This window comes from Vanessa tameamea, chromosome 5 (genome assembly GCF_037043105.1).
Source record: "Vanessa tameamea isolate UH-Manoa-2023 chromosome 5, ilVanTame1 primary haplotype, whole genome shotgun sequence".
Taxonomy (NCBI): Eukaryota; Metazoa; Arthropoda; class Insecta; order Lepidoptera; family Nymphalidae; genus Vanessa; species Vanessa tameamea.
This window is the reverse complement of record NC_087313.1, coordinates 11256863-11276623: the sequence shown is the minus strand read 5'-3', so window position 1 is coordinate 11276623 and position 19761 is coordinate 11256863. Positions and strand designations below refer to the sequence as shown.

The 19761-nt window shown below is 30.0% G+C and overlaps 1 protein-coding gene and 2 pseudogenes across 1 annotated transcript; 2 read left to right on the top strand and 1 right to left on the bottom strand.

Moving 5' to 3' along the window:
- Positions 1 to 629: 629 nt before the first annotated feature.
- LOC113392558 (uncharacterized) lies at positions 630 to 2701 on the top strand. The gene is made up of 4 exons (XM_064220982.1): positions 630 to 758; positions 854 to 983; positions 1848 to 2008; positions 2392 to 2701. The coding sequence occupies exons 1-4, from the start codon at positions 641 to 643 to the stop codon at positions 2652 to 2654; spliced, it is 672 nt and encodes a 223-aa protein (XP_064077052.1). The 5' UTR covers positions 630 to 640; the 3' UTR covers positions 2655 to 2701.
- A 1249-nt stretch (positions 2702 to 3950) lies between these two features.
- Positions 3951 to 8387, top strand: LOC113392591 (uncharacterized; annotated as a pseudogene).
- Positions 8388 to 8696: 309 nt separating this feature from the next.
- LOC113392559 (uncharacterized) lies at positions 8697 to 10066 on the bottom strand (annotated as a pseudogene).
- Positions 10067 to 19761: the final 9695 nt, after the last annotated feature.

Here is a 19761-nt window from a genome sequence, read left to right as displayed (position 1 = left end):
AATTTAAAAGAATTTCAGAAATCAACGAAGTATGATACTACGTATAACACGACGGAATTTCAGCAAGGTAAATATATAAAATATAAAAAAAATGGAACAAATTATGAATAAGCTTACGATTAAGATCCAAGTATAACGTAAAATTCAAATTTTTAAATCAAGAAACCAAATTAAAGCTAGATTTCAAGATTTAGATATCGTAGGCTGTCGCGTTATTATTTATAAAAGTCAATTTCAAATGTATATATTATATACTAATTACAATTTATTTAACATATGTGGAGATACATAACAATTTATAATTAATGAGATAAATTTATGTACTTAAGATTGTAACAGTCCATGATAAAAATGTTCTGGATAATATATTTTAAATAGTAGAACACTGTATAAAATATTATTTAGCCTGACGAAATAAAACAAAAAAAGCCTTTTTACACAAAATCCTTGTTTCTGGTGAAGGTATTTTAAAAATTTTATGTTTTATTATAAAATTTAAATTTATAAATTTTGTTTATTGTTATATAAATGTTTATGTAGTATTTAAATGCCATTATAATTCGGGTATGTCTTTTATCTTTTAGTACTTAAACTATTTACTAATAGTTCTCAGTGGGTTGATCGTTTAAAGAATTTGGTTATGACAGATCTAAACTCTTATAATTTAAATGAATTAGAAGATATATATCCATCATGGCAGTATTATTCACAAGACGTCAAGAATAAAGAAAAATGGACGCCGAACCCTGAACTTTCAGGTACTTGATAAGTTAACAAAAATATGTTTATACTTTTAATAATCGTGTCTGGCAGAAAATATGACTGAGTTATATGATTTATTTATATTTTTTAGACTCGTGCCTGATATCTCTATATTCTAGTAACATAGTTAATAAAGGCTCTCAATCATGGTGTTCCTTAGAAGATTCTTGCTACGAAATGTTGACTGAAGGGAGCAATTTCGGTTACGCCTTAACTCATAGGTAAGCCATTTTAATATATATATATTTATATAATATACATAGTTATACAGTTATATAATGCTAGATAATGAATGTATCAATATTAACGGAACATATAATTATTTTAAGTCAAATAAAACAGATAATCTGTAATGTAATGCAGAGTACTATTAATACCAAAATATTACAAAGAATTAAGAACATGACTAACATCGGATGAATTTACCAATGAGCAAGTTACAGTTAAAACAAAAAAAAAACAATTTCTATATTATGTCATATGAAACTTATATCAGAAGATGCATCGCGTTTCGGAGAAGGTTTTAGTACATAATACAAAGCAGACAGAGTTTGCCGACAGTTTTGTTTCTATTATAATTAAGACCAAAATATAAAAAGAATAGAATTAATTATGATCAAACTTTTGTTCGAATATGTATTAAAACTTATTATTAATAATATTAATTATATTTTATTAATACTTATTAATAATAATAACTATTTAAGATTTTAGTATGGTATGCCGTATCGCTAATTATTATTTTTCAAGCAAATTCCGGGTTTGGATGTTTAGGGTATACCTCCGATTGATTAGAATTTTAGTCTATAGTAATTTTCGTTCAGCCCCATACTTCTGATTGATCTGAGTTTTGATATGCGCTTAGATTTTGACTCGACGATTCGATTTTGTTCAGTATTTTTTGCGTGTAGAGTCAGTACAACCTCTTGCCTTCACCATTTATAATATCAAAAGAAATGGAGTTTGGCGATTTATATACATTTTAGAACAGCTTATTTTTTCGTTGTTTAAACACGAAATTTGTATAATAAATGTGAAAAAATTAATAAATATAATCTGAAACATTTATCTCCTTCTGACTTCAGGTTGTTGTTATTACTAGTGGCAGACTTAGGTCGTGGCTGCTCTATACTCTCTCCAAAACAGGATAAAGCTCTGAAGTACAAATACTGTACAATGGCATACGCTGAAGTGGAATACATCGCAATGAACAATTATGAAATTGCTGATTTGATGATGGAAATTAGTAAGTATTAATAGACATATCAATGTTTTGTTATTCAGAGTAGTTCGATTTTTTTTATGCCACCCGACGCCAAGTGGTCACCAACGCCCATAGACAATGGCGCTGCAAGAAATATTAATCATTTCTCACATGGCCAATGTGTCACGTACTTGTAGTTACACTGGCTTACCTACCCTTTAAACCGGAACACAACAATATTGGGTAATGCTGTTTGGTGGTAGAATATCTGATTAGTGGGTGACCTACCCGGTGGGTAACCTTCCCGGACGGGCTAGTAATTTTAGGTTTGCTATTTTTGATATAATATAAATTAGGTATAAGGGATATTTTGACTGGTCCTGATTATATTATTGGTATAAGAAATTAAAATTTCACTGTTTTAGTGTGTCTTTGCTCGCTGGAAGGGCACGCTCGATTCCTACGTCGTACCTGGCTTCAACATATGTTATACTTCCAAAAACCTATTGGATGCTTTGGTACTACAGTTATTAGTCCAGAAGTGGTGAAATCATTTGACGGACGTAGATTTGGTTTTAATACAAGATATCAGAATGTATCACAAGAAGAATGTAATATTCACACAACAGGTGTGGCGTCAGGAATCTTTTCGGTTGCCATTAGGTATATTATTCAAGAATACTATTAAAGTGAAGTAAAACTATATTTAATAAAAAATGCCTAGCTAATTTTGTACTGTTCGCTAATTTGTAATAAAATGTTTAAAGTAGAGTAACCTTCATTTCACTATATGAGAATCTTAATGAAATAACTTAGATCATTTGTTTAAATGTTTTATGTATGAATCGTATATAAATAAACGTCAACAACATAATGTATTATTCCTTTCGATCCCTGTAATCATCATCATTTCCGTAATCATATTGTTTATTTCAATAATATTTATTAGAAATGCTTAAAAAGTTTATATTTAGTATTCCGATACATTTAAAAATATAATTTTCACGATTATATTGTTTCAATCAAATGCTTAGCTATGCTTAGCTACTAGGATATTATGATTAATTATTATAATTATCAGCTATACTCAGAGACATAAATTAATTTTAATGCCTATTAACTATTTATATACAAAACTAAACTAACTATACAAATTTATTTTTGAAACAATGCCAACATAATTCGGGTTCATTTTTTTAAAACAAGCTCTAAATCTTTGAGCATGAATAAGACTATATAATACTTATATTGTATCGAAAATCTTTTTGTAAAAATTATGTTAGGTTATTGTATTTTTTTTATATTGAAAACGAATTGTCGCGTATGGTGGGCGTATACGCGTTCAATACTCCCGTATTTCAAAATAGTAGATTTCGTTACGATGCATAAGAACCAACACTGCCAAGCACGAGATCACTTATAAACACAAATTAAGATTAAGATCTTGGATTTGAACTCGCAATCTTCAGTTGAAATTTACATATTCTATTCACTAAGCCAACTTGGTTTTTTGCTTGCTGAATTCTTGATTCTCGTATAATATTCCATGCGCGTCGACTAACACGAAATTATAATATATTTTAAATTCGAAACTGCAGTTTCTAATACCTGAGAATTCTTACTAGTTATAACAATATATATATATTCAAGCTTGGAAACGACAACTGCAAATGAGAGATAAGAATAATCTAAAATTAATCGATTAATAGTGTAAAATTATGTTTTTGGCATTTAAAATTTACTATCGTAAAACTCAAAATTACCTAATCGGAAAATGCTTTCAATAAGCAAATAACGCACATATTCTTTCTAAGTTTAATCGATCACTTCGTATTATAAAACAAAGGCCGTTTGTCTGTATGTTCGAACGCGATAAATTGATAAAGTATCGAACGATTTTTCATAAGATTTTCACCAATGGACTGGATGGAGTGATTCATGAGATGTTGAATTCATGATTAACTATGCTTAAATTTGCTGAAACATGTCGACTATAACTGAAGATGCCGGAAAAAATCATACCCAATGGGATCTTTATTTGTGTGCGCTGCGTAAATAAATATAGTTTTGTACATTACGATATATGTAAATGTTTTACGTACATTCTTATTTTACCCGTGTGCAGCCGGGAGACGTTAGCTAGTCTTAAATAAAACTTATATCTAAAACTAGGTGCTTGAAAATATTTGAGAATGCTTTATTTTTGTGATAATTTTATGTTATGTCTTGTAAATATATCGAATGATTTCGTACATTACATGAAGTATCTTTATACGCATCTAAAACACAATAACTTACTATTGATGCTGAGTATAAAATTGTCAAATATAATTTTTTTTTTATCGTAAGCAAACGGATGTAAAGAGTCCGCCCATGGACATCTGCAACACCAGGGACTTGTAATTCGTCGTCGTCGTCGTTGCGTCATTTAAGGAATTCGTAGGCTCTTCAAGGATCACAAATCATATCGGTTTGGAAAAACCGCCAGCGGTTTGGTTCGAACAACCACTCTATGGCAGAAAATGCTCTTTGTTTTTCTGTGCGCGCAATTAACAATTGTAACGTCGACGACAAAGTCTACGAAGCATGAGATCGCGCAGCCACAATAGCAGCGCATGCGACTTGCCGCTGCATCTGTGGCTTTGAATTTGATGCATCTTAGTGTATAACAGAAGGAATATGTCTTTACATGACAATAACTACAAATTTTCAATAGTTGGCCTTCAAAGGAGCGTGGCCTTCCATGGTCCACCCACCTTATTACTTATTATTTCAAAAAATGTGATATGTTGTTTATTTGCATAATTAAGTACATATTCGTGTATTAAGTGCACACGAATACACATATATTTACAAGAATATGAAATTCACTCTTGTCACGTTAATAGTTAATTTCCAAAACGCATTTCGAGTGAGTTTCATGTAAATTGGTTTAGTAGTTTTTTTATTTGGACAAAACGTCAAATTTCCAAACAAAAACGTACTGTCATTTATTAAAACATTTTTAAACAATTGCCGCCATCGTAAATGCATTAGCATAAAGCTTGCAGATAATGCCTAGATGGCGCTACGTCCACCATTTACAACGTGGGGGTGAATAGAGTTTCAAAAATTAAAACGAAGTTGTATTAAATATAAATTTTCACGCTTTGCTTGATTCATATTTAAAAATATTTTAATATATCCATGAAATTAACTTTAAATTACATTCAAATAGTTTTTAATTGAGAAGCTAGATGACGCTCCTAAGCTGATTATTATGTTGCTTATATTACTGTCTAGATGGCGCTGACTGATTTCAACATTTATGTAAGTTAAATATGACTTAGTTAAATCATCGGGATCGAAGATCAAATTGTTGTTTTATATCAAAATTTACTTACATCTTCGGTACTAGTAGTTTTTTGCCTATAACATAAATTATATGTTAATAAAAATGTCATCTCCCCGACAACTTTGTTTTATTATACGAACGAATATTATCTACGGTATTTAGTAAGCATACTTTAGAAACCTTGCATTTAAGGCTATTTTAGATGTATTTCAGTTACAGGACCAATTATGAATAGGTCTAAGTATAATTAGTTCTTTTAAGGTGTATATTTAAGCCCAATGTGTACAATATTGGAAACATATTGAATCGAATGTCCGAATGATTTTATTTAACACATTGTCAACATACAATGACATCTACCGGTTTCTTTTAAACTTTATCTTGGATTTTTAAAGTTTATAAACTTTTCAAATTTAATTTGATTTATTTTTATTCCATCGTAGTCGAATGTCGTGAAATAGGTCTTAGGGTATCTTTTAATTATTTATATCAGAATAATCCTTACTTACGGGGCGAAAAGGGACAGTAACCGGTACTCGAAGGATGTATGTATATCTCCAGATACGTTGTTGTTCACGCCTTATTTTAATATTATTTTGATTGAGTTTAGTAGTGAGATGAGCTTGTGGTGGCACCATATTCGCAACTTATTCCCTTTCTGTGGTTATTTTCTTTTAACTATGTATCTATATTATATACGCAACATACATATGTAAAGAAACTATTTACATATCGTGAAAGTCAAAATAATACATAACTGTTAAAATAGAAACTCTTAATGTAATAATGAAGTGTGGTTACTGTCGTTATATCAAGTTTATAATGTGTTTAGTTATTATAGTCATAAATTTAATTTATTAACGTAATCGAGAACTTGTTCTTAAATATGATCTTATTACATAAATTTGAAAAAAATAGTCCTTGATATTAAAGTAAATCATGTTTCAAATATTTTGTGACTAATGTATGAGTAATGGGATACAAATGTCAATTATATGTAATGAAGTAAGATTTTATTATCCTTGTCTAATGTTGCGCTGCCATGGAAGTGAATCATGTTGGGTTATGTCCAAATGATAAAATTGTCGAGTAAATAATTTGAAGCATTGTAGTTTCATAGATCAAGCTTTAAGATTTAATATACTCTGCATTTTCTTTGTTTAAATTAGGCAGACAGCTTGTCAAATGTGTCACCTCATGGTAAGTGATCACCAATGCTCTTACGCCCGTTTTCAATAACCTATCTAAGATTACAGATAGATCGCTATCCCCGATTCACCCGATTGTCAGTTAGAACTTATCTATCGTTAATATGCGTTTCACAATCAAGGATAAGTGTCATCTATCTTCGACCAACGATATATTACTTTTCCCTCTCACCTATCTTAGCTTCTTCGAACGTTTCGTTTTACGATAACCACGAAACAATGTCACGCTCAAAACTTGTTTTTTATTTATTTATTATATCAAATTGATTAATGAATGAATTTTAATAAAAAAATATATCAATATATAAATAGGTATTTTTTTTGTGTGATTTTCCATTCTTTTTAGCAAAGTCACGGTAATGTCAATAACAAAACGAAACGTCTTGACAGTTTGAAGTTTAAATTTTGGTTTTTGGTTGGTTATTAATTTGTGTTTGCTTTTTTATAAGTGATAAAAAATGGCTACTGTAAGTATCTATGAAATATATTGATGTTTAATAGTACATTTTTAGATCGCGTTAATCTCATTTCATTATTGATATACCAACTTTTTCAGTCAACAAAGGCAGCACCTATGACCAGAGATCAGACGATGATTTTAGTGCAGCTTGTGGCTGCTAGTAAAATCATTAATTGTAAGGCAACCAATGCGACAAATAATAAACTCAAGGAGCAAGCGTGGCAACATTTGACAAATCAGTATAATTCTTCGGTCACAAGTTGTCAACGAACTCCTTCGCAGTTGCGTTTAAAGTGGGAAAACCTTAAGAAATCGGCTCGCAAACGCTGCGCAACTATGAAATACGTTGTAATAAGGTTAATGATGTTATATTTAATTGATATTATACTACTACTACTACATACATATCAGGATACTCATTGCAATGATATATTATCAAATTGAACTTAGATTTATTTTAAATTAAGTGCTTATTTATAATAAAATCTCATTTTAAATTGACATGGTTATTTTTATTACTAACAGTATTTAAAACGGGATATTTACCATGTTTTTGTACAGTCTTGTGAAGAAGACATTCGTAGATAATGTCGAAATATCGAGCTCCACCAAATAAAAATAAAAAACATGGTAAATATCCCGTTTTAAATACTGTTAGTAATAAAATCTCATTGTTACTGACTGGAGGTGGCAAGGATTATTTTCCACCAGATGAAGTCTTAGACAAAGTGGCTTCACTTTTGGGCAATACATGTCAAGGTTTCTTTGTAGTGTTTGGTGGAGATGCTACTAATACTAATAATTTAAATTTATCTTTGGTCGAAGAAGATGTTGAGGAATTTCTACCTTTAAATAGCTACGCAAATAATGATGGTGATGGTGTTTGTAGTAGTGGTGTGGCTCAATAGGAGGTGCTTAAAGAGATACAGATTCTTGAGACATCTCCCCTAAAAAACAAAAACTTTTCTTAAATAGGGCTAGTGGAAGTGGTTACATTATGAGTTGTTACTGATACTTTCTTCTAATAAATTTGCCTCAAATATAGGGTGATTGCCATGGAGTCTCGTAACATTTACTAGCCATATGTGATTTATTTTTCAAAATTGGTTGTTACACTTCTCTTGCCTAACCCTTGCGAATGTATCTCTAATGGTACAGATTAAAATATTGGTTGGCCATCATTAATATTTTTTTTTTTTTAGAGCAAAACGAAAACAAATAGAAGAAGAGAAATGTAAGGCACGCATAAATAGAGATAATGCTTTAGCTGAGTATCTGATAGTGAAGAAGAAAAAAGTTGAATTAGAACTAGAGGAAAAAGAAATTGTAATTGCTAAACTTAAGGTGGAGTTAGAGAATGCAAAATTAGAAAATTTAAAATTAAAAAATCATTTAAATAAATAGTTTTATCATTTAAAGGAAGGACTTTCATTGTTGATAAGTGTAAAATGCCTATATATTTAAAAATATAAATAAATTGCTGATAAATTAAATATTTATGTGTATAATTATGTGTTGGCGAAGTAATAATTTATTAGTGATTGCCATGAAGAAGAAAATTCTGATGGTAAATGGTTATCTATAACAAATTATTTTCTTCTGGTATAATTGTAATTGATATTTCTGGTTCTAATTCTTGTAAATTCATTTTCCTCGCAATATTGTGTAGCACAGCAGTAGCTATAATAACTGCTTGCAAATTTTGATTTTTGAGTCGGCATTTTAATGCTAGAATAGGAAATCTTCTCTTCCAAACAACAATGCATCTGCAAAGTTACCTAAATGAATATTACATATGTACATATGATATTCAACAACATTTCTTAAGCTCTGATATTATTTAGTTAACATTACCTCTATTGTATTCCTGGTTTTTATATGAGCTTCATTATATATTTGTTCCGATTATAAAAGATAGGCCTTACAGGGATAGCCACTATCACCAAGGAACCATCGATTCCCTAGTCCACCTTGTTCACAATGATCTGTAAATCCAAACAATGTTTAAACACATTTTTTTTTAAACACTCAATTCACAGAAAACAAATGCATATATTTAATGGATAAAATACCTTTTAAGTCGGAATTATTAAATATAGTTGCATAATGAGTGGATCCTGGCCATCGAGCAACAACATTTAGAAACATCAATGATGCATTGCTGACCACTTGGACATTTAAAGAAAATTATCCTTTCCTATTTCTAAATTCCTCTCCTATGTTGGAATCTATAAAATAATTATATTTTATACAGGATTCCTAGGTTGTGATAAGTAGGTACTGTATATAATTTTTAGAGTAAATTATTTAAAGATCAGATCAGCGACAATACGACTAGCAGATGCTATTGAGACTCCAATAAAATCTGCAACAGATACCAGCATAGTGCCCAATGCATAAAATCGTAGCGCTAAAAGTATCTGATGCATGGGAGATATACCAAGGTTTCTGAAAAAAGTTAAAACATGAGTGAATTCAGATATTAGGTACCTACATAAATGTAAGGAAATTAGAATGACAAAATTACTTACCTTTTAGATGTAACCCTCAAATAGGGTTGAATTAAATTATTTAATTCATTCACAGCACCTTTGCTCAGTCTGAATCGATATGCAAATTCGTAATCATTTAGCTTATTCATGTAATTTATTCATGGTTTATACTTACTTCTTTTGTGATCGCACAATATTGGAATCACTGTCACTGTCTGTATCACAATCATTTATGATTTGAAATAATTCCATATCACTATCATCACTGCTACAATATTCCATCATTAATAGAAATTAGAGCAATTATATTTCAAAATTTCAAGTCGATCGGCCGAATTTGACGGATTAGCGATTGACGTTACTAGAGATAGCTTCGTCTATCCGAAAGTAACTCCAAACGTATATAGAAACGTAGGTAAGCACGAATCGTATAAGCGTTCCTATCTCTAGTAAGCTATCCGTCCTCCCGATGACAGATAGCTAGTTTCGATAGGAAATGCTAACCGTCGATAGGTAATTGAAAACAAAGTATAGGCAGAAGGATAGATTTGGTTATCTTTAGTTACTGAAACAAGGGATAGATAGTTTATTGAAAAGGGCCGTTAGACATTTTCACTGTAAGAATAATTAACCATTAACTACTTCGCCTATGCGCTACCAACATTGCGACATAAGATATTACGTCCCTTGTGCCTGTAACACTGAATCTCTAGCCCTTTAAATTTGAATAGAACAATACTAATTATTACTGTTTGACGGTAGAATATATATGATGAGTTTGTGGTACCAAGCTATGTGAGCTTGCATAAAGGTCTACTACGAAATAAGTTACCAATAACTGAGTCTTTTGTATGGAGAGGGCAAAAAGGAGGACCTGTAATAGGCCAATGGCTAGAAGGCAATTTTCTGTTAAGGTTTATACCCTAACCGAAGATCGGGTTCGAACCTACCTAGTTATGTTCGTACTACATTTTTACAATGTTTATAAAATAAACTGTATAATATTAAATTTTCTTAGATTGAGTTGCTTAATTATTATAACAGAAGTTCAAATCAAAAATATACATCGCTCAAATGTATTTAATTATTTATTTGACGTCTTTGCTTTTAACTTGCACCAAACATTTGCAGTATTTCCCAATATCTTTGCAATTGTGACTGATTAGTAATAAATACTTATATGTTCAGAAACACTACAATGAGTACAATAATTTACATAAAATTAGGAGGATAAGACAGGATGAGCTTACTTTCGTAAATCGGTTTTAATTTAAATACATAGATAAAGAAGAAAATATAAACAATACATTTTTACATATTGTTACGGTGCTATCCTAGCTGACCTACTAAATGTATCATTGTACTACTAGCTGTTATCCACCCATTTCGAGGGCATTAAATAAAAAGGGGAAGTATCAACAAAATATAATTAAAAAATTATAGTATTATAAACGCGTCACCGCGTCGATTAGTTAGTCTCATACCTTTCAGTAGTTTTCAGGTGATATGTGCACAAAGAAAAACGTCATGTATATACATATATATCTAGAAAAATCGTATAGTTTCTGCCAACCTTAGTGGAGATCGTCAAATAGCGTCGAAGGCTCAAATATAATAATTCTCAAACATTTCAACATCCATTATACTACGATTTTATGAACTCGCATTGGGGAATGTCAGTGAAAGAGAAATTTTGTACTTGATTTATATTTAATTTCCTGACTTACAGAGATTTTACTTCGAAATTTTTGTATTTTTTATATATAAGAAAATTCAAAAAAGTTGCGCTATTAAAAATTATAACTATACATTTTTAATATACTGTATATAGTATGTAAGTAAATTACATGGCGTTAGGGCTTTGCGCAATCCCGTCTGGGTAGATACCTCCCACTCATTACATATTCTGCTGCCAAATAACAATACTCAGTATTGTATTCCGGTTTGAAGGGTGAGTGCGCCAGTGTAACAACAGCTTGGTTCCCAAGGTTGGTGGTGCATTGGTGTTGTAAGGAATAGGTAATGTTTTACAGTGCCAATGACTATGGTGACCACTTGCCATTGGGTGGCCCATTAGCTCGTCCATCTACGAAATTTATATAAAAAAAGACAGAATAACGCTTGGCTTTCGTAACAATATCTACATGTACTTTCACGTCTGTAAATGCGTTATTTTGCATTAATATTCAGTACAGCGAGATGCAACTGTATCGCAATTTGTACAAGACCCCTTCCTCGTCTTAAATGCGGTATCCTGTTTTGTACGTTACAAAAATTTAAATGGATTTCAATAAGTCTTTTGTTTTGTCATCAGTACATCGATTTTAAAAACAAAAGTTTTTCAGTGATATCTTTCTCGTATTTGACATGTATTTGACTCTAAATTTTATCGTTTTACATAAAAAGGCCTTTTTCATAACAATGCAATTTACGTTTTATAAATATAGTTTATAAATACATAGGGATTTTACTTACATTTTTATCATTTCGTTTAAAGATTTTTTTAAACATATTCTTGTTTTACAATTTGTGTAAATCTGTATATTTTTTATTTTTACGTCACTCGCGAAATCTAAAAAAAAAAAAATTGTTACCAACGTAAATACAATTATAAACACACACATAAATAAAATATAAAGAGAATATTTTTTGCAGACAGTTTAAAAACAACATTCCATTCCACAGATAATAATAAAATTCTACTTAGAAATAGTGATAGTATGAATGATATGAAGTTGGAATACTTGAAATTTCTACATAAGTGACTTTTTATAATACACAGGATGTTTTATTAATGATCGCTGATTATGTCAGTCAATTAAGATACACGGACGCCATGTATGTTCCTTGTGTAAGACCTATTTCACGGTGAACGTTGAAAGTGACAACCCGTCTGAATGACCTCGCTATAAATGAAGTGTGGAGCCAATGCCGACCGGAAATTGTATGATTGCATCACGCACTTCCTATGTCCGAGGGTCTTTGAATCCTGAAGTGATGCTAGGACATATAAAGGAGTTTGTTAGTAAAGTGAATCCTTTATATTATTATATTGTTTTTTAAAAACGTCGTTTATATAGGTTATTAATTCATTCTATGATAGAGCACAATAATATATCTTTTAGTGTTATTTAATTGTTTAAAAGATTATTTATTAAGAATGGATTACGAATTAAGTAATAGTAAGTAGTCCTCTCAAAAAATATTTTAATACTTGCATTTTATATTTATAGTTTTGATGTAAGCTGTCAAAGACTTTCTCTTTTATGATTATTGATTTTAATTAAATTAAAAATATTTATGTTTAATATATAGTAGTATTTTATTGAGACGCTTCTAAAAAATATATTTTTAAGATGTTGGCGTTTTCTACGAGTTCCTGCAATTCAATCTCTTTTTTTCAAAGACCGCATTTGAACTTGTATTTTTTGAATTATTTAATTACCTAATTGATATTTAAACAACGTAATCAATATGGACACAATATGTATATATATATAACCTATTCAGAGCGTATTGTTAAATGTTAAATAGCTAAATCATTTTAGGAAAGATTTATTATGATACGGAAAGAATGTATTTTATTATGGAATAGAATTATGAGCATCCGTTGTAAGCGGGAAAGCCTCTCCATACTTAACTGCTAATGTTTTGCACTTTACGAAAGCTGTGTTGTGTTAAGAATCACAAAAACCTTTACCAACTATTAATTCTAATGTAAGAAGTATAACTTAATAGAATCACTAGTTCTTTGTATTGGTTCTACTCGTGTGGAATCAAGCTGATTTTTATTGAAATAAAAAAAAACTACAAAAAACGACAAATATTATGTAATAAACAAATGTAAAGAAAGTTAACATTGGTACTATGGGTTGGGCTTTATGCAAGCCCATCTGGGTAGGTACCATCTACTCAAAATATATTTTACTGCCTGATAGCAAGAAGTACTTAGTATTGTTATGTTCCAGTTTAAAGGGTGAGTGAACTAGTGTAACTACAGGCACAAGTTACATAGTATCTTAGTTCCCAAGGTTAACGGTGGTGGTGATTACTTACTAAGTGGCCCATTTGTCCGTCTGCCTACCTATGTAATAAAAACATATTCTTTTTTAAAATAGAGTGATTTTAAATCGATTAAAATACGATTATCTTTTATTGTAAATACGATTATTTTGTATTTGTAGAAGCTAAATATTTAAGAATCACCGGTAGCATTTAAGATGTTGTTTAAGTTTTGAATGAACAATAAATATTCATTGTGGTGAAAAAAGTTGTATGTCGTCTTATGGTAGGAAGGTTAATTACAGCATTTATGTATAGCAGGTCAAAGTAAACTTCTTAATATGATTGACATACGATCAAGTTGATTTACGCTGGGTAGAAAGAAAAATGTTGTTATAAAGTTAAAATCCTAATCATGATTTCCTTTCAGAAATATCACATAAATTTATAAGACAAACAATCGTTTGTGATATTTTCAATGAATTTAAATAATGATAAGTTAATTAATAGTGACGTCGAGTTACATGAGAGAAGAGGGAGCGGAAGCGCACTGACGTGACGTTGTACATTCGTCACATAACATTTATTATTTTTAAATTCCCATTAAATATAAATCCCAACAGTCTATCGTCAATATACATAAAATTACTCCGCTTTATACTGATCGAAATCTGATTACGTGATGAGAATAATTTGACCATTAATACAAATAACACGCAATACTTCGTATGTGTGAACGTGATTTCTTTAAGTTCAATAACACTTTAGAAGGGAACGATTAAAACTTGTATAAGATAGATGTTACTTTAGGGTAAATGAAATGAAAATAGATATTTTGTGTTTTAAAAATACTTTGTATTATTATTTGCAATTGAAAAAAATAAATAAATGGCGGACTATAATGAAATACACTAGATGTTTTCAAATTAGCTTTTATTAACGCATATAATACGATAAATAGACGTAGTGCTTTACACGATGGAAACTATTAATTACTTTAAATTAATTAGAATTAATAATAAAAAACAACTGAAACGATATAAAACCTATGACACAGTGATTGTATGACCGAAGAACGCAAACTTCGCGCCAAAAGTGAGACTGAGGGTCTAGCGGACCATCACGCACTTTTCTTTTTTTTTGCATATTACGCCACAAGGAATTAAGGTATTCAGTAGGAAGTTTGTTAAGAATACTTATAAGTATGTTTACTTGACAGAGCATGATAGTATATTGTATATAAGTAATTTATAATTAACAATCATACATGATATAAAAAATAACATTTAACTCGCATTTATATATCTCGCGTATAAGTACACGAAGATGCGTGTACTTTAAAGGATTTAAAGGTCCGGTTTTTGTTCTGATTTTAATCAATATTAAAATAATGTAATGTCTGTAATGCAATGCCATTGTTTCGGTATCGATGGCAGAATGTAAAAATAGTCTTTTGTTAAAGTTTTAAGCAGAATAATGTTAAAATAATGAATATATGTACGCGGCCTGTGAGATAAAAGCCTACAATATATATTTTATTAAATAGGTATTTTTTATTATTTCATATAGGCTCATAATAAGCGGTCATATTACTTACAGTACTATTTGTTTATAGTCTATCTATAAACAAATAGTACTGTAAGGAATATTCATCATCCTCGTATCACCAGTGCGCCACCAACCTTGGGAACTAAAGTGTTACGTCATTTGTGCCTGTAATTACACTGATTCACTCACCTTTGAAACCCAAAATGCTACTCACTAGTACTACACTAGTAAGCATTACTGATTTGCTGAAGAATATATGATAATTGGGTTGTACCCAGACGGGCGTGTACATACATTTACTAGCAGGTAAAAATAGCCTTTCGTAATAAATTATCTCTTTAAGGCAATCGAAATATTTTTCTATATATTTTTCTACAAATTATTATCAAATATTACCTGTGCGTGTGACTTTAGAAACATTTTACATTTTTAGAACTGGCAACATGGACATTGACAGATACTCATTTAGGCATGTTTTTGGCTATTTTGATCGTTTTTAGAAAAATACGACACGATTAACAACAATATATATAAAAAAAAACATTGAGAATCCTATTTCCGGTTTAGACCAATTGATGTGAAAAGGCAACAGCTTATATTATAACATTAGTATAATATCTTACAGAAGTAAAATAAAGAGGTAACCTATTCACTCGTAGAAATTAAAATAATTCCTTTGGGTATAAGTTATATTTACATCATATCATATTCTTTATTAATAAATTGCAAACGTGCAAAGCCGGGATGGATCGCTAGTAATGTACATGCAAAACCGATAATTAAAAAGTGTAACAATACCATGACTTCAATATATCATTGTATGAACCACTGACCACGTAGAGTCTAATTTGTCAGTCGAATTAAAATTCGGTTTGAGTCCCTTAGGATCGTCATTGTCCACGTAACGGTACCACCACTCGTGGCAAACAGTCATGCATTATAATATTCCCATTACCACAACCACTATCTAATGAGCCGAACTAAACCCAATTTCATTGAAACAATTGTTGAAAAGCAACTAGCATTTTAAATCTAAAACTGTACCTGTAGACGGTTACCAAACAAATATTTAATGTTATTACCACTGTTTTCCATTATTTTAATATTTTGTACTTTTCAACCGTCGAGTCCGTGAGTATTTCGAAAATAAAAGCCAAGCAACGTAAATGATTATATAAAAAATGAAATCTCAACATTAAGATTTACTAATAAGTCATAACACGCAGTTTGATGAACTCAAAATAAACGCAACGTGCGCGGAATACGGTTTTGCTTTGAAAAAATATGAATGGTCGCAAAAATTGCCGAGGCTTATAAGAGATACTATACTCAAAACTGTGTTAATAGAATTTAATGTTTGTAGTTTGTTATAAATACTGTTATATCAATAAATACTGATTCGTAAAAAACTCTCAGCACAACTATTAATTCAAGTAAATAAATGGTAATTCCATTAATCTTGATATAAAATGACTTTGATAGTCAATCTCTTACATAAAAACCATTTGTTTTTGAGGTTTTAATAAAGATAACATCCCGGAAGCCAGCGTTATATTATTTACAAGTACATCTTTGAATTGCTCATTGTTTTCCGAGACGAGGCGTTCATCGTGTTACATATAATTAGAAATACATTTTGTAATGATTTTCAAGTTGTAAAACAAATAAATATTGTAAATTCTTTATGGAATACCAATCAGAAATGTAATTATTAGACCTAGTTTTTTTTTCAGAAATAGTATCTTATGGCTTTATTAAATGCAATTAGACAGAATGTCTTCAGTTTTTAATGCTATACGATATAAATAAATACATATATATATAACATAAGAAAAATAATTCGTAAAACATCCAGAAATTATTAATTAAATAATTGTTTACCCGCTAATTATCGTTATAATGGTTATTTGCCTTTATTATTATTATTTAAAATGCTTATGTAAATGAAGTATGTATGTACCATGGAGTCTATAAGCCTTTGTACAAATTGAAAATGATAACTCACGCCGGCGCCTCTGACCAGTCGACCTTTTAATGGGAATTCGATACGATGTATAGCATTTCGTACTTATATTTCATCGCAATTATAACGATGGTTCTTTTTTCATGCCGTAAATGTAATTTAGTCTTATGAAGGTCCTGAGGAACGAAGTGGAATCACCTTGAAATTATGTATGACAGTAAGATTTTTTCGATGAATAAATGTCTTCAGAATTATAACGGTTTTATACAATTTGAAATAAATAATCATAGTACTTGATTTTATTAAAATTGTATTAAATATTAATCGAGAAGAGAGTTTGCACATTTTTATACAAAGCTGTCATAGTTAAAAATTGAATGATTTAGGTTACCCGACGATTGAAAAAAGGGCTCATAGTTTGGTTTAAATTGATTAATTTTGGACTCTGTTCATCTTCTCCTCTTGTATATAGTATATACGCTTAAAATTACACAATTAATTAAATTGTGCACGATCATGCATTCCTTTTTTTTTATTCATCCATAATGCAATAGCAATTTACCAGTTTATCTGACATCAGCTATAAAGAAATATGTTCAATTTATAAGTTTAATGTTTTTTTACAAACGAAGGTAAGCTATCTTAAACCTTTATTTATCTACATCCGTGAATGCTGACTTTTTTACTCTGTGCCATATTTTCCCGGTAACGATGATGAGTTAAAAACAGATGCTGAATCGTTTTTATTACCTTCCTTATTACTTTACGACAGAAATCTAGACGTTAAAGCATCATACAAGCAAAATAGTTAGTTGCAATACAGGTTCTCCTATAAATCAACATTGTTCGTGTACGTAACGACAACATATTTTGGTGTTGTTACGTCTCTACGTACTTGTATATTTTTCAATAATTTAATTCTATTATATCTCTATAAGGTATAAGTATATAATACAATTTATATAATTATAAACATATTTTATTTATAATAATAATTAAATATATTTTTCAATACAAGAAATGATTCTTCTTGTATTACATTAACATTAACAAATGTAACTAATTCTATTTTATAAAATTCGCTTTTAATTATAAAACAGCGTTTTTTATTTATGTAAAGATTCACGGTAAGTCAGAGCCTATAAATATTCAAGTGACAAATACCTCTTCTGGTTAAGTATTCGACGCTTATCTACCGCGGCTCCACTGAGGGCGTACATATATGGGTTGTGTGAATAATGTATTCAAGTAGAAGATAAATAGTAAATAAGTCTACCAGTTCAGAGATAGTTGCAAGGTTGTGATCTTACGACCTTCGTTAAAAAATCACTTATCCAGTGGACATTCTTGACTTTTGACGAGTCTTGGTATTGTTTTATTCTTAAGTGGGTACGTAATTGGTATTCTATGCAGAGTAGAAATTTTAGGCAGCGTTGCAAGGATTAGGTATCAGTTCAAAAAATGCAACCAAAGTAAATATTTGTATCCGTCAAGGAGAAAATCAGAAGCAGCACTTTCTAGTTACTATCATAATGTTTTGAGATATTTTTTTTAGGTTATAAATAATATTGGTTTTTGTTAAAAAACCAAAATGCTTGTGTTTTTATTTACAGTATCCTTAGAATACTTACTCTCTGATTGGTCTCTTAGAGCCTTTTCATAAGAAACAAAATCGAATAAAATGAAAAGAATGAAAAAACATAATGCCAAGTTCTATCAAAAGTAGCCGTATATAATATTTTGGACAACAATATAAATATTCTTGTCCAAAATATTATTTAATATTGTTATGTCAACTGATATAGCTTACGGATAGTTTTTTTAGGATTTTATTACTATAGCTATACTGGTTATAATAGCTAACCTGATTCCGAATCTCAAGTTTTATTCCGTACAAACATAATATAAAAAAATAAAAAACAATTATTTACTGGTGTTCGACCATTGGTCAAAATTCGTCCATAAATAATCATTATTGAAAATTTGAGAAAGGCGTGTATAATTTTGTAGGTTTCGTACATTGATAACACTAAAGCTCCTCGATAAATATTAAATAATAAAAATGTTTTTTTTTTTTTATATGAGTAAAAAAGCTACTGAACTGTATTGCTTTGGTATTTGTAATAAACTACAAAAAATAATATAGTAAAAGTAAAAAGTTTCGAAATATGCTTCTTCCTAAGATAAACGTGATCGCAGACTATTTGTGAATTATCCAATCATATAACAGCCTTTTCAAAGTTGGCTCAACTTTATATATTCAAAAATATAAATTCAAGACAAAATATTTTACTGTCTGGATTATATAGCGCAAAGTATAAATGATAGCTTTTCTAGATTTTTTAAACTATAGGTTGCTAATATAAGCGTAAACAGTAAAGTTAAAATACTTCACACGACGAGTTTAGATATTATATGATGATGCTACGTTAGATGCATAATGATGCTAGATTTTTGTTGATGCTCCAGTTTCATAAACTTTGATTAAAATCAGATTAATTGATTTTATTGGTTATTATTGGTCGATGACTCATAAGGCGACCAATGAGCATTGAGTTGGAATAGTAAATTTGTCTAAAGAATAAGTGATAATAGATGTCATAAATCCTTCGTAAGACTGTAAGTTAAAAAAATGTGTACATAAAAAGTGATACAGCTATTCAGTTTTTATAAGTTGTGTCAATAATCAACAGCCTTGTCAATATTCCAGTAGTGTTCAGGTGCAATGACTCCGCACTGACACAGATTTCAGTTTGATGTCTAGACGTGCCTTATTCGAATCAAATTA